This window comes from Rhineura floridana, chromosome 8 (assembly GCF_030035675.1).
Source record: "Rhineura floridana isolate rRhiFlo1 chromosome 8, rRhiFlo1.hap2, whole genome shotgun sequence".
Taxonomy (NCBI): Eukaryota; Metazoa; Chordata; class Lepidosauria; order Squamata; family Rhineuridae; genus Rhineura; species Rhineura floridana.
The window spans coordinates 16653310-16667209 of NC_084487.1; the positions used below are offsets into that span (position 1 = coordinate 16653310).

A 13900-nucleotide genomic window follows, 5' to 3' on the forward strand; every position below is an offset into this window, starting at 1 on the left:
TATTAGTATAGACAATACAAAGCTAGATGGACCAATAGTCTGACTCGGTAAAAGGCAGCTTCCTACTGTTCCTATGTTCCGTACCACTGACAGTCCTCTCTGCTGCATGTTCCATTTCCCCAATCTCCAAAACTAACAAATAGGGAATGATGGCAAGGAGAGTTAGCACAGAGGGCTTCAGTGGCTGCACAAGAGTTCAGCTTTAAGGCCTAATCATTCCTGGATTCTTCTAAGCATGCTCAAAAGAGTACATTGCTGCTGGGGGATCTGGGAAATGACATTCTGCTAAATGGATTGAGCCAAAAGCCATCAGGAACTCTACTTCTGGGATCTACTTCTGAATTCTTATACATATATTCATTGCCCCTAGGAAGCCTGGGAATGGAGTTCAATCCATGCAAGGGAGAGGCATTAAGAAGACCATTTTCCAGTCTCCCCAGCAACAAATGGCCTTTCTGAGCATGATGAGAAAGAATTTAGGAGCAACTAGACCTTAAAAGACGTGGCCCATGCAAAAATGTCCACACCAGCCCTACTTGCTGCTACCATCCTTACAAGGTTAGTTGTTGGGAAAGGGGGACCCTAAGTTGGGCTGTGGGGGAGGAGGAATGGGAACAACTTTGACCTGCAACTATCTTTAATATAGTGCATTTCAGAGGTTATTTTCCTGAATATTGCATTTCTAAGCATATTTTCCCATAATATATGCATTTTTGTATACACTGGTTGGAGAACTGCATCACAAGATTCAGAGAAGTGTGAATTTCGAAGGATGGCTGTGTTTCAGTTTGCGTACTGGTTCGAGAAGTGCAAATTAGCTTCTCATTATAATGAAAACAGAACTGAATTTCTCTCCCATCCATACTTGGAAAGAACCCAAGCTTCTGATAATTCTTCAAGAAAGCTCGTAAAACAACCAAGTTAATTACAAGGCTAGTTGGGCGGTGGTTAATGGTGGGTGGGACAATGTTCACTCATCATCACTCATTTTAGTGGCTGCCCTACACTACACCAAAGCATCAGCTAGAGCGCACAACATTTATTTCAACATCCTGTGTAAATTCTCTTTGAATTACCTTTTTGTGGTTAGCATTTTAGAGTTTGTTATTTTATTGCTTTGCTAATATGAATTGGTTATAGAAAATATGTTCACGTGTGTTTATTTTGTATAATTAAAATGTTATTAATGCAAACTAAAATCAACTGCATTTTTCAAGAGCTCTCTGAGTCTGGGCATACAATATCCTAGAAATCTGAAACAAATACATCTGTCACCTTTGTACCCTAACAGCCAGGATGCTAAAGAAATGAACTGACATTAAATGTCTCCAATACTGAATAACTACTACTATTCTGGAAAGTACTTAGGACACCATAGGAACTTACGAAGAGCCTGCTGGATCAGGCCAAAGGCCCATCTAATCCAGCATCCTATTCTCAAAGTAGCTAAGCAGATGCCTGTGGGAAGCTCACAAGCAAGACCTCAGCACAACAGCTCTCAGCACTTATGATTCCAAGCAACTGGAGGCATACTGCTAGAGGCAGAACATAGCCATCATGGCTAATAGCCATTGGTAGCCCTTTCTTCTATAAATTTGTCTAATCCTCTTTGAGAACATCCGAGTTAGTGACCATCACTGCCTCCTGTGGGAGTGAATTCCATAATTTCACTAGGCACTGACTGAAGTTCTTTCTTTTGTCTGTCCTGAAACTTCCAACATTAAGCTTCATTGGATGTCCTCAAGTTCTAGTATTACGAGGGACAGAAAAGATATAACACACCCTTTGGTTTAGAAAGCCAAGTATCCTATAGCTCCCTATACCACAGCCCAACCTCCCTTTAGAAGAGAGGATGGTTTCAAAACCCATTTGCAGGATAGCTGGTGAGTTCAGCAGTAAAAAGTAAAAAGAATCACTACAGTTTTGCATGCCTTGGATCTGAAACTGCATCATTTTTCTGGATCTCAACCCTGACTTCCAAACAGGTCACCAAGGTTTAGATCCACAGGGGTATATTTTGAGCTCCACACATGCAACAGAACTTCTGAGGTTCCCTGTGCATTCAATAGTCACACATATAGCAAAGGTGGCTTTATGGATGGATGAAGCAGGCCCTTCAAGAACATATCCCCAACTTGCAGCTATTTAAGATATCCCTCAGGCCTAGGCAAAACATGGTTCAGTCTTCTTTTTCATTTCTATGGCAACAAAAATGTGTGATGTCATGTCAAGTCACATGGATGTGATGTGCTACACAGCTGCCATGCTGTTAATATACTAGCCCATACACACCACCACACTATGTTAAGCATGGCATTAATTGACTCTGCCACATAAGTTTAATGGGATGCATTCTTGACCTTTTCCAGACCTACAAATACAACCAGAGCAATATTAATCACGGCTTTAACTTACACGTTCGGCAACGTGAATCACTACATCTCTTGTATGAAGGAGAATAACTACAGGGACACTTGGTATCCACACCATGGGAAGTGAAGTTCCTGGGTGAGCTTAAGAATGCTGATTTTCCGAGCTGTTCAATGTGATCAGTTACATATATATATATGTAGCAGGGATTCTCAGCAGCCTGGGGACAAAATGATCCAAACTACACACTGACAGTGCAGTTTAATATGGTGAATGCTGACTTCCATTTTCTAACTTGTAAGTTTCTATGGCGTCCTTAATAGATAGATTGTAAACTAGTAGTCTGCATGGAGAATTTCAACTCTTTCCTGTTCCTCCGGATTTCTGATCAACTTTGAAAATGCAGTAGAATTCTCCTCAATACCTGATGAGGAAATATGCACAAGTGGCTTAGAAAATGGCCACAGATTCTTCATGGAAATTTACCACTCGGTAAATGGCTGTCAGTCTTCACTCTCTATAAACACTCTGGGAGCTGTTTATATAATGCTGACTCGAGAACAGCATAAAAACTCAGTGCTGCACCAGAGTGAAATGTTTTGCACAAACATTTTGGGCAATGCCAAAAAATGCCTCACTTTTTCAGTACTCCTTGCATAAATATTGACTTATTCATATGCATTGCCATTACTTACTCTCAACTGCCCTCACTTCTTTGCTTGGTTATGGAGCAGTGTGATTTCATTCTGTTAACTGCATGATCAGCTGAGAGCCAGTCTGGTGCAGTGGTTAAGGTGCTGGACCTTGGCCAGTCACTGCCTCTCAGCCTCAGAGAGAGGCAATGGTAAACCCCCTCTGAATACCGCTTACCATGAAAACCCAATTCATAGGGTCGCCATCAGTCGGGATCGACTTGAAGGCTGCCCATTTCCATTTCCAACTGCATGATCTCTGATTCGGTGAGAATAGGGATGGGAGGCTCTTTTCAGTCCTTTCAGTTTCTCATTTCTTCCAATCGTAAATTCAATTTGCTATGCTTTTTGGGGAAAAAATCCTCCTGAAAATTCTTTAGCATTTTAGCGCAAATTTCTCCTAATAAACACATTTTTGACTGCAGTTTTGACTAATATACACAATTTTTCTCCTAACAATGCATTTGTATGCTATTATCAGTAATGAATTGAATTGAATTGAGTAATATATTAATTTTATGCAGGTTCTTCAAATATATGCATTTTTGTAAACCTTGTTTGGCTGGAGAACTGCATTTCAAAATTTGGATAAGTGTGAATTTTGAAGGATGGCTGTGTTTCAGTTCTCATATTGTTTCAGAAAGTAAAATGTTTATTAGATTTTGCTTTAAATGTGAACTGCATCAAATTTGTCTCCCATCCCCAGGTGGGATCACCCATGTAACCCAGCGAGTTAGCAGCACACAAGAGGAAATTTCCTGTAGAAGAGAAGACTAAGGGGAGATATGATAGCATTTTTCAAGTACTTGAAGGGTTGCCAAAAAGAAGAGGGCCAGGATCTCTTCTCGATCATCCCAGAGTGCAGGATACGGAATAATGGACTCAAGTTACAGGAAGCCAGATTTCAGCTGAGCATTAGGAAAAACGTCCTGACTGTTAGAGAGGTATGACAATGGAACCAATTACCTAGGGAGGTGTGGGCTCTCCAACACTGGAGGCCTTCAAGAGGCAGCTGGACAGGCAACTGTCGGGCATTTAGCAGGTGGTTGAACTTGATGGCCTTAGAGGCCCCTTCCAACTCTATGATTCTAATAGCACTGTAGCAGCAGCAGCCATGGAAAGTAACTGCACTGAACAGGTATAGTCTGAAAGCACAAAAGGCTACCTTCAGTGCCTGAAGAGGTGACTGCCTAGAAGCCTCATGTATTCTACCTTGGGTTCCATGAAGGAAGAAAGGTGGGATATAAATCTAAGAATATATATAAATAAAACAGGCTATTAATTCTTCAATGTGCATTTTTTTACATATTAATTGTTCCAATGAAAGGGTTAGTTTTCACCCCCAGATATCCGAACTAGAGAACACTGAATGCCACTCTAGTTTTTTTTTTATATCATCATCATCATCATTACCATCCCTGGGTGATCATTTATCTTTTAGCCAGAAACTACCTCCAATTCTACATATTATCCTTATGAAGTTCAATAAAAAACATATTCAGTCTTGAAGATTAAGGGGTGGTATTCAATGCTAGTCCTGTTGAAGATAATGGACATGGCTCATTAATTTCAGTGGGTTTACTCTGAGTTGGACTGAGTTTGATACAACGCTAACACGTTGGAATAGACTTTATCAACAGCATAGCTCTTCTGCCTTGGAAATGAATTCAACTGCTCCTTTAGTGAATGATACTAGGCTAACAAACAACAATTGATGAATTCATGAGTTGGTCAATGATACACTGACATGAACATAATAAAGCCAAACAGAAGGACCAAAGACAGAAGCTCCCAGAACAAGAGGGTCTCAGATAGCTAGATGGGAAACTGATGTCAGAAGAGTTAGATAAGCGGAAATGAATGAAACCAGTTTTATGAAATTCATGATGAAGATAAATCTGTTTGCTGAAATGAAGACTTTTCAGATCTCTCCCTCCCGCCTTTTTTTGTAAAATTATATATATATATAATAACCAATGTCATAATGGCTGGAGATACAAGTTGTTATAAAAAGCTTAAATAAAATTGTCCAAAAATGTGCCCACACATATACACTCCTTTGAAAGCAAAGCCTTCAAGGATTAATCTGCTGCATTTTTCAACCTTACACTGTTATAAAGATACTCATGCTTTGTGTTAGCCCATAAATTGAGAGGCATATGCTACCCTTGATCTATGCACAGAACTCCTGTTGAGATTAATGGGACTTGCATGTTGTTTGGAAGTTGCTTGCAAAAAGGGCAAATTAAACCTCTTCATTAAATAGGGAACAGGCTGTTTTAGAAGGAAATCTTATTTCCCCTTCAACAGTGTTAAGTCTTTTTTTCTTTTCTTCCTTCGGGGGGGGGGACTGGAGTGGAAAAGAGGCACTGCTAACAACAGCCGCTTTAGGCTACGAGAGGCGTATGTTTCAAAGGTATCCGATCCATTTGTCTGAATTTTATACTCTAAAACATCACTACCAAGAAACTTTACACACACACACACACATTCCAGCAACAACTTAAAAAAACCTATGTCCACAAATTCTACCTTCCTGTGTCTTGCAGTGTAGATGAATTTGAAGACGAGGTTGGTTTGAATTTTAATTTGAACCTATCTGATTCACATTTTCTGAAACAATATGTAAACTGAACCACAACTGTCCTTCCAAATTTGCAGTTCTCCAAATTTTGTGATACAGTTCTCCAACAAGAAAAAGTACAAAAATTGATATAATATGAAAAGTGTGCACAAAAAATGCATGTATTAGTGAAAATAACATATAAAAGATTATATTACAGGAAATTGCTAGCAAAAATGTGCACATCAGGCAAAACTGCATTCAAAAATGTGTATTAAGGAGAAACTTTCACAAAAATACTAATGAATTTTCATGATGATTTTTTAAATGAATAAATAAATTGCAAACTAAAGCAGAAATGTAGAGAAGTGAACTTAAAACTGGAAAAAATGAGAAACTGAAAATGACAGCACAATCCCAAAATTTGGTTGCCTTGGCAGGTGCAAACAAAATCCAGCAAGCCACACACAGCCATTCAAGACCTTCTGTTCCTCCTCTTGGAGCATCTGGTGTCCTACTCTTCTCCTGCTTGCCATCTCCAAGCTAAGTCTGCTAACCAGAAGCAGGAGTGATCTCCATGTGTCTAGAGAGGATGGGCTGAGTAGAGGTGGAAAAGCCTTGTGTTAATATATGTGGTATGGTGCATTGTTGCATGTATTGCAGAGTCAGAGGGCTTGTTAATCATTGCTCAAAGAAGCCACATGGCACCTGGCCTTCTGTGCACAGTACTATTTCTTTTTTTAAAAAATCAACTTAGAATAATCTACTAGAGCTGCCTTTCCCAAACCTGTATCCTCCAGATGTTGTTGGACTCCAGCACCCATCAGGCAGTGGAAGCCAGCTGATTAGGGCAAATGGGGTGCTGCCCCACCAACCTCAGTCTCCCCTCAGCCAGCACCCAACTGCCTGCCTTTTTACTTGCAACCAGTCTGGGGATGGCTCTGCCTGTCATTGGCTTGGCTCCACCTACAGGTGGGCTCCCTGCCTTCCGCCCTACCAATCCCAATAGGCACCAATTACCACTACCATCAGCAATGGTGGTGATCCAAAAGAGGGTATCTGACTAGGGAAGATTGCACTAGAGTCTTTAGGAGTGACTCCAAATCCACTTCATTGGTCATCTCACCAGAGCAGATGCTGATTCTTGGGAACATAGAGCTTCTCTAGCATACCAGGTCCTATGAACCAGGAAATTCCTGGATCAAATCTTGCTTTCACTAGAAACACAACTAGGTGGCCTTAGGAAAGCCACTCATTCACCTCCAGCCCCCGCCTCTGCATTTACACACTCTAATAGTGAACTCTGATGATAAGTGCTGAAAGGACTGTAGTCAAATGTGGCCACGGAGAAACAAGAGGGAACCCCAAATTTTGCAGAAATATAAAAATATATTTAGGGGGAAAAGAGACATTCCATCAATTGACCATGCATGGTGGCCAATGGAATGTTGAGTTTGAAGAACTGGGGGATAAAGTCCAGAAAACCGGGGGGGGGGGAGGAGGAAGAAAACGAATGGAGTATCCTGGAAGAGGGCATGGCTACCTGGCTGGCTGGAAATATGAGTGGGAGAACTCCACACTGCAATGTTTTGTTGCAGGTCTCGCCTATAGGGGTAATATGAAGAGCCATACATATATATATGGGGATTTTCTTGTAACAGTACTCACCAGTACAGAGTACCGTCACCTTTTTGTTGCCCATGGCAGCCATTTTGTGGTAGCACTTGTGACACCTTATTTTTATCAAGGTATGAGTACCAGCACCTCATTTTACCAGAAAAATCTCCATACATACACGTAGTCACACATACATATATAAGATGTATGTGGTTAGAGTGTCAGACTGGGACCTGGGAAGCCAAGATTCAAATCCCCTCTTGGCCATGAAGCTCACTGGATGACCTTGGAGCAGCCACTGTCCCTCAGCCTAACCTACCTCACAGGGTTGTTGTGAGGATAAAATCGGGAGGAGGAGAACCATGTTTGTATACCTTCTTGAGCTCCTTGGAGGAAAGGCAGAATTTAAATGTAATAATGAATAAATAAAAATATATTAATTTCATTGGTGCTCCAGATTCTGCATTTTTATAACTAACTTAGTTTGGAGTGAATCTGGAGCATTATGCTTGGAAATAATTTATTATTTATTATTGTAGTGATGTGCTGAATTGCATTTTTGTTGTTCTGTTGTGAGCTGCTTAGTGCACATTTATATGGAAAAGCAGAATACAAATGTAAACAACAGCAGCAGCAGCAGCAACAACAATGAAACCAGAAGTCTCTTTATGTTGTGATGCATGTACTTCCCCATTCATTCTTCTGAAGAGAAAAGATCCATGTACAGAATGAAACCTGCACTGGTATGTAGACAGGAAGCTGCTCCTGTCTACAGGAAGCTGTTTCGGGTAGGGGAGTTCCATGCATACATGGTAGCCCCCTCCACTTAGAACACACTGAACAGAAAAATCTTCGCACCAGTCCTGTAAGATAGGCTGATGTTATGATCAGTCCACATACTGAAGATACCTAAGCCCTGCACAAACACTCATTTTATACAGGTTTGCATCTGCTAGCCCCAACCCCAACCTCATTTAAGGTCCCATTTGCAAAGAAGCCTACACAGGCACTCATCTCAACATATGGGATGCCCACCCTGGGCTCCTACTGTGAGGAAGGGTGTGATATAAATCTAATAAATACACAAATAAAAATAATGTATATAGGCTCTGTGCATGCAGCCTGCACCTGTCAAAATGGAAGGCACAAATCACGCACCAGGGGAGTCTATGCTTCTTTTGGGTGCATCTGCACAGGGCCCTGTGCAAACAGGACCTTGAATGCCCTGAGGCTGAAGTGAGGCATGTGACTGCAATTCTGATCTCTTTTCCACCGACACTCATTCATTCCTTCTACACAAAATGAACGTAAGCACAGCGGTCTGCTGAACTCACAGCTGAGGGGGCATTTGCACAAGAAGCTTCCTGGTCCAGCACGCTACACCACCTCTTACATTCAAAACTTAGTCCTCTGCTCACACCCAAGCTGGGGGGAAAGGTTGACTAGACTTACTGCAGCCGGCCTTGTAGCTGAAACCGGGAGGAAGGAGAAATCCTTGCTGGGCCGCCGCTGCTAGAGTCCGCTGGTCTGGAGGGAATACTGGAATCATTAATGGCGGCAGCTGACCTTGGACCTGCTGAACAGGAGAAGGAAAATCAAACCAGAAACCGTGGCTTCTCCCATAACGGTAAGCTTGTAATAGGCCTATGGAGGGCATTTGCAACAGAAAAGATCAGACTAAAATTAATCCAATCCAGAAGAGCCCAGGATATGTACAGGTTTTTTATTTTATTTTATTTCATTTATTTAACAAAATTTGTATACCACTTACTCGATTAAAAGAACTCTAAGTGGTTTACAAAGGACCATTGGAAATACACATTAAAAATACCAATAAAAGCAAACAAGTTAACATGAATTTTTAAAATATAAATTGTACCAGCAATCTTAAACACATTACACATAATAAAATTGCATGTTAAATATGCATGCCCAGGTAGGCTTGCTGAAACCAAAACGTTTTTAGCAGGAAATGAAAACAATACAATGAAGGCACCTGCCTAATATTATTTGGTAGGGTGTTCCAAAGAGTAGATACCACTACTCTGAAGGACTGATTCCTTGCAAGTGTGGAATGAACATCATGTGACATTTGTAAAATAATTTTACAGTAAATTTTGGCACATGTGTTAATTGGTTTATACCGGGATGACTGTGTTAGATACAAACTTTTTGTCTGTGAATGGCCACTATTGAGAATGTAGTTAGCACTGCATATATTTTTCTGTATTTTGGACCTCACCAATTACATTTCCCACCCCACTGCAAACTATGCAACACAGGTAACACTTCATGCATATGATAAAGTAGACTATAATCCATGAAAGCATATGCCGTAATAAATTTTTAAGCCTTTAATGGACCAGATAATACTCTTTTTGGTGCAAGGGTCTGACATGGCTACCCCTTTGGAAGATATTTTTTCTCTGTGTAGAGCTGCTCCCTTCCACTGAGATTGATTGATTGATTGATTGATTAATTAATTAATTAAACTTGTATACCGCCTCATAGCCGAAGCTCTCTGGGCGGTTTACAGTAACTAAAAATACATACAATTTAAGATACATCTTTTAAAAAACAATTTAAAACACAATTTAAAAATTTAAAACAATATAAAACACATGCTAAAATGCCTGGGAGAAGAGGAAAGTCTTGACCTGGCGCCGAAAAGATAACAGTGTTGGCGCCAGGCGCACCTCGTCACGCACATCATTCCATAATGTGGGGGCCACCACTGAGAAGGCCCTCTCCCTTGTTGCCATTCTCCGAGCTTCCCTCGGAGGAGGCACCCGGAGGAGGGCCTTTGATCTTGAACGTAGTGTACAGGTGGGTTCGTATCGGGAGTGGCGTTCCATCAGGTATTGTGGTCCCAAGCCGTGTAAGGCTTTATAGGTCAAAACCAGCACCTTGAATCGAGCTCGGAAACATAAAGGCAGCCAGTGCAAGCGGGCCAGAATCGGTTTTATATGTTCGGACCGTCTGGTGCCTGTTACCAATCTGGCCGCTGCATTTTGCACAAGCTGCAGCTTCCGAACTGTCTTCAAAGGCAGCCCCACGTACAGTGCATCACAGTAATCTAATTTGGAGGTTACCAGAGCATGGACAACTGAAGCCAGGTTATCCCTGTCCAGATAGGGACGTAGTTGGGCCACCAACCAAAGTTGGTAGAATGCACTCCATGCCACCGAGGCTACCTGAGCCTCAAGTGACAGAGATTATTCTAGGAGAACCCCCAAGCTACAAACCTGCTCCTTCAGGGGGAGTGCAACCCCATCCAGGACAGGTTGGACATCCACCATCCAGTCAGAAGAACCACCCATTAGCGGCATCTCAGTCTTGTCTGGATTGAGCCTCAGTTTATTAGCCCTCATCCAGTCCATTGTTGCAGCCAGGCACCGGTTCAGCACATTGACAGCCTCACCTGAAGCAGATGAAAAGGAGAAATAGAGCTGCGTGTCATCAGCATACTGATGGCCACACACTCCAAAGCTCCGGATGACTGCACCCAACAGTTTCATGTAGATGTTGAACAGCATGAGGGACCGAACTGACCCCTGCGGAACCCCATACTGGAGAGTCCAGGGTGCCAAGCAATGCTCCCCAAGCATCACCTTCTGGAGGTGACCTGCCAAGTAGGAGCGGAACCACTGCAATGCAGTCCCTCCCACTCCCAACTCAGCCAGTCTTTCTAGAAGGATACCATAGTCGATGGTATCGAAAGCCGCTGAGAGATCAAGGAGAATCAACAGAGTCACACTCCCCCTGTCTCTCTCCCAACAGAGGTCATAATACAGGGTGACCAAGGCTGTTTCTGTGCCAAAACCAGGCCTGAAACCCTAACTGAAATGGATCCAGATAATCGGTCTCATCCAAGAGTATCTGGAGCTGGCCTGCCACCACTCGTTCAAGGACCTTGCCCAGGAATGGAACATTTGCCACCAGCCTATAGTTATTAAGATTTTCTGGGTCCAGGGAGGGTTTCTTCAGGAGTGGTCTCACTACCGCCTCTTTCAGGCAGCCAGGGACCACCCCCTCTCACAGAGAGGCATTAATCACCTCCCTGGCCCAGCCGGCTGTTCCATCCCTGCTAGCTTTTATTAGCCAAGAAGGGCAAGGATCCAGCACAGAAGTGGTTGCATGAACCTGTCCAAGCAACTTGTCAACGTCCTCAAGCTGCACCAGATGAATGTTGAAGCTCTTGAACATCATGAGATCAGGTTCAGAGGCTCACGTGGAAAGCTAAAGGTCCATACGGAGTGATGGTCCACCACAAATGCAGCCTACCAGCCAGATATGACAGCCTATTTTATGGCTTGGAAAGTTTCCCCTTTTGTTGCCTGTCCCAGCCTGCAAAGGTTTTACCGATGGGGAAGGTTTCCCTGGCTCCAGTCAGTTTGCTTCCGAAATCAGTCAAGTTGCTTTCCTGCATTTTGAAATCAATCAATCAACCAATCAACCAACCAACCAACCAACCAACCAACCAACCAACCAACCAACCAACCAACCAATCAATCAATCAATCAATCAATCAATCAATCAATCATGTTTATTGATTGATTGATTGATTGATTGATTGATTGATTGATTGAAATTAATCTGAATTTGGAAATAAGTCATTGTTCCCGTGAGCCAGCAAACACTGCCTCCACCCTGCGCCTCTGGCCACGACATTGTCTTGCAACAAACCATGGCAGGGAAAGGAGAGAGGTCTCCTTCTCCCCTCTCCAGTGCCTGGTGTGTTGCTACTCAGAGCACAAGATCTCCAGTAGCCTCCAGGAAATGTAGTTGACTGTGTGGAATATCAATGGCCGGGGGAGTCTGAGGCATGCTTTCCAATTGACATTAACAAAGGTCCACATTCAGGTGGACCTTGTTTATTAGAAAATAAATAAGAATACATTCTCCAGAGGGGTAAACAATGCTAGTCTATAGCATCAAAACAACAAAGTATCTTGTGTCACCTTAAAGGCTGTCACATTTATTATGGCATGATCACCCTTTGCGGACTGCAGCCCACTTCATCAGATGCATGTAGAATTATCCTGAGTTTCACGTATACACACAAAATAGTAGCATCATGGGGCCCTGTATTCAGTCAGTTTGGTTGAAGAATCAGCTTTCTCTCCTTCACTCTCACTCTTACACAGCCCCATCTTCAAGCAGTATTGTACCACTTTGAGCAGTCATGGCTTCCCCCCAAGAATTCTGGGAACTGCTAAGGGTGCTGAAGATTGTCAGGAGACCCCTATTCCTCTCTTAGAGCTACAATTCCCAGAGTTTCCTGGGAAGAGGAACTGATTTTAAAGGCATTGTCACATTATTGCATACAGTTTTTCTCTGTTTCTCATTCCCAAATTAGTTTGTAATTTTTTTAAAAAAACAAATAACACTGATGAAAAAATGCATCAGCATTTTAGTAAAAATTTCTCCTAGTGTACACATTTTTGCAAAGCAGTTTTCACTCATACAATGCATTTCTGTACGTTATTTCCACTAATATATGTGTTTTTATATGCATATACTTTACCCTAGTGTATGCATACTTGCACATATTATTTGGCCAGATCATCATCATGAATTCTGGAGAAGGACCAATTTCGAAGCATGGTTGTGCTTTGGTTCACATGTTGTTTCAGAAAGTGCAAATCAGTGGGGTTCACCTTTAAATGCAAATTGAATCAAATTTCTTCCCATCTCTTATTTTATTTAAGTAGGGAACCTTTATTAACTAGTTCAGCTCCCCTCCCCTTTAGGACTACTAATGTCTTGCCCAAAAGATTTCAGCATCTGGGGTATAAAAATAATCCAAGCAGACCAAGGAAAAAGTGGCTTCTGTGCCATCAAGGGCACAGTCATGTTTGTTTGTTTATTGGATTTATATCCTGCCCTTCCTCCCAGAAGGCACCTAGGGCGGCTTCACTCCAGTGTTAGCTTCCCTCCAGCGAAGCCCAATATCCCCAGAGCTTGGAAAAGTAACTTTTTTGAACTCCCATGAGCCCCAGCCAGCATGGCCACTGGATTGGGCTGATGGGAGTTGTAGTTCAAAAAAGTAACTTTTCCAAGCTCTGAATATCCCTCCCCGCACCGTATTGCCACAGCGCTGCTCATGGGCAAAATGATGATTCCAGCATTGGCTTGAAAACAGTAGCAGCCAGTGGGATGGTGTAGGTGGGCTACATTGCTGACCTGGCTTCCGAACGCCACACATTACGCTCGGTTCCTTAAAGGGGGATGAGCAAGTTTGCACTGAGCTTATTTATTTATTCGGTTTATATCCCACCTTTCCTCCCAGAAGGAGCTCAGGGCGGCAAACAAAAACACTAAACATATCTTTTAAAAATCTAAAAACAAAACATCTTTACAAATAAATATTTAAAAGATCTTTTTTTTAAAAAAATCTAAAAACAATTCTAGCACAGACGCAGGCTAGGATAAAGGTCGCTACTTAAAAGGCTTGTTGAAAGAGGAAGGTCTTCAGTGGAGAAGCTCCCTGTTCTGTTCACATACAGAGAAAGCAGGATTACACCCCAAATTCCTAACTCGTTTGACTTCTGCTTCTCCACTCATGTCCCTGTTGTTATTCTAATTCAGTTAACACAGCGCTCCTTTTTTAAACACCCTGGAATAATCCCATTTCTGTCTCGATTTGATATTTCTT

General features: G+C 42.2%; 1 protein-coding gene across 16 annotated transcripts in view; it reads right to left on the reverse strand.

Moving 5' to 3' along the window:
* SOX5 (SRY-box transcription factor 5) overlaps positions 1-13900 on the reverse strand; it is a 1141232-nt gene that overhangs the window by 190617 nt on the left and 936715 nt on the right. For 14 of the 16 annotated variants that reach the window (XM_061638411.1, XM_061638415.1, XM_061638414.1 and 11 more), the window contains one exon: positions 8695-8818. In XM_061638411.1, the coding sequence (XP_061494395.1) occupies positions 8695-8818 (124 nt within the window). The remainder of the gene's footprint in view (positions 1-8694; positions 8819-13900) is intronic. The other 2 variants (XM_061638408.1, XM_061638419.1) reach the window with 1 other exon arrangement.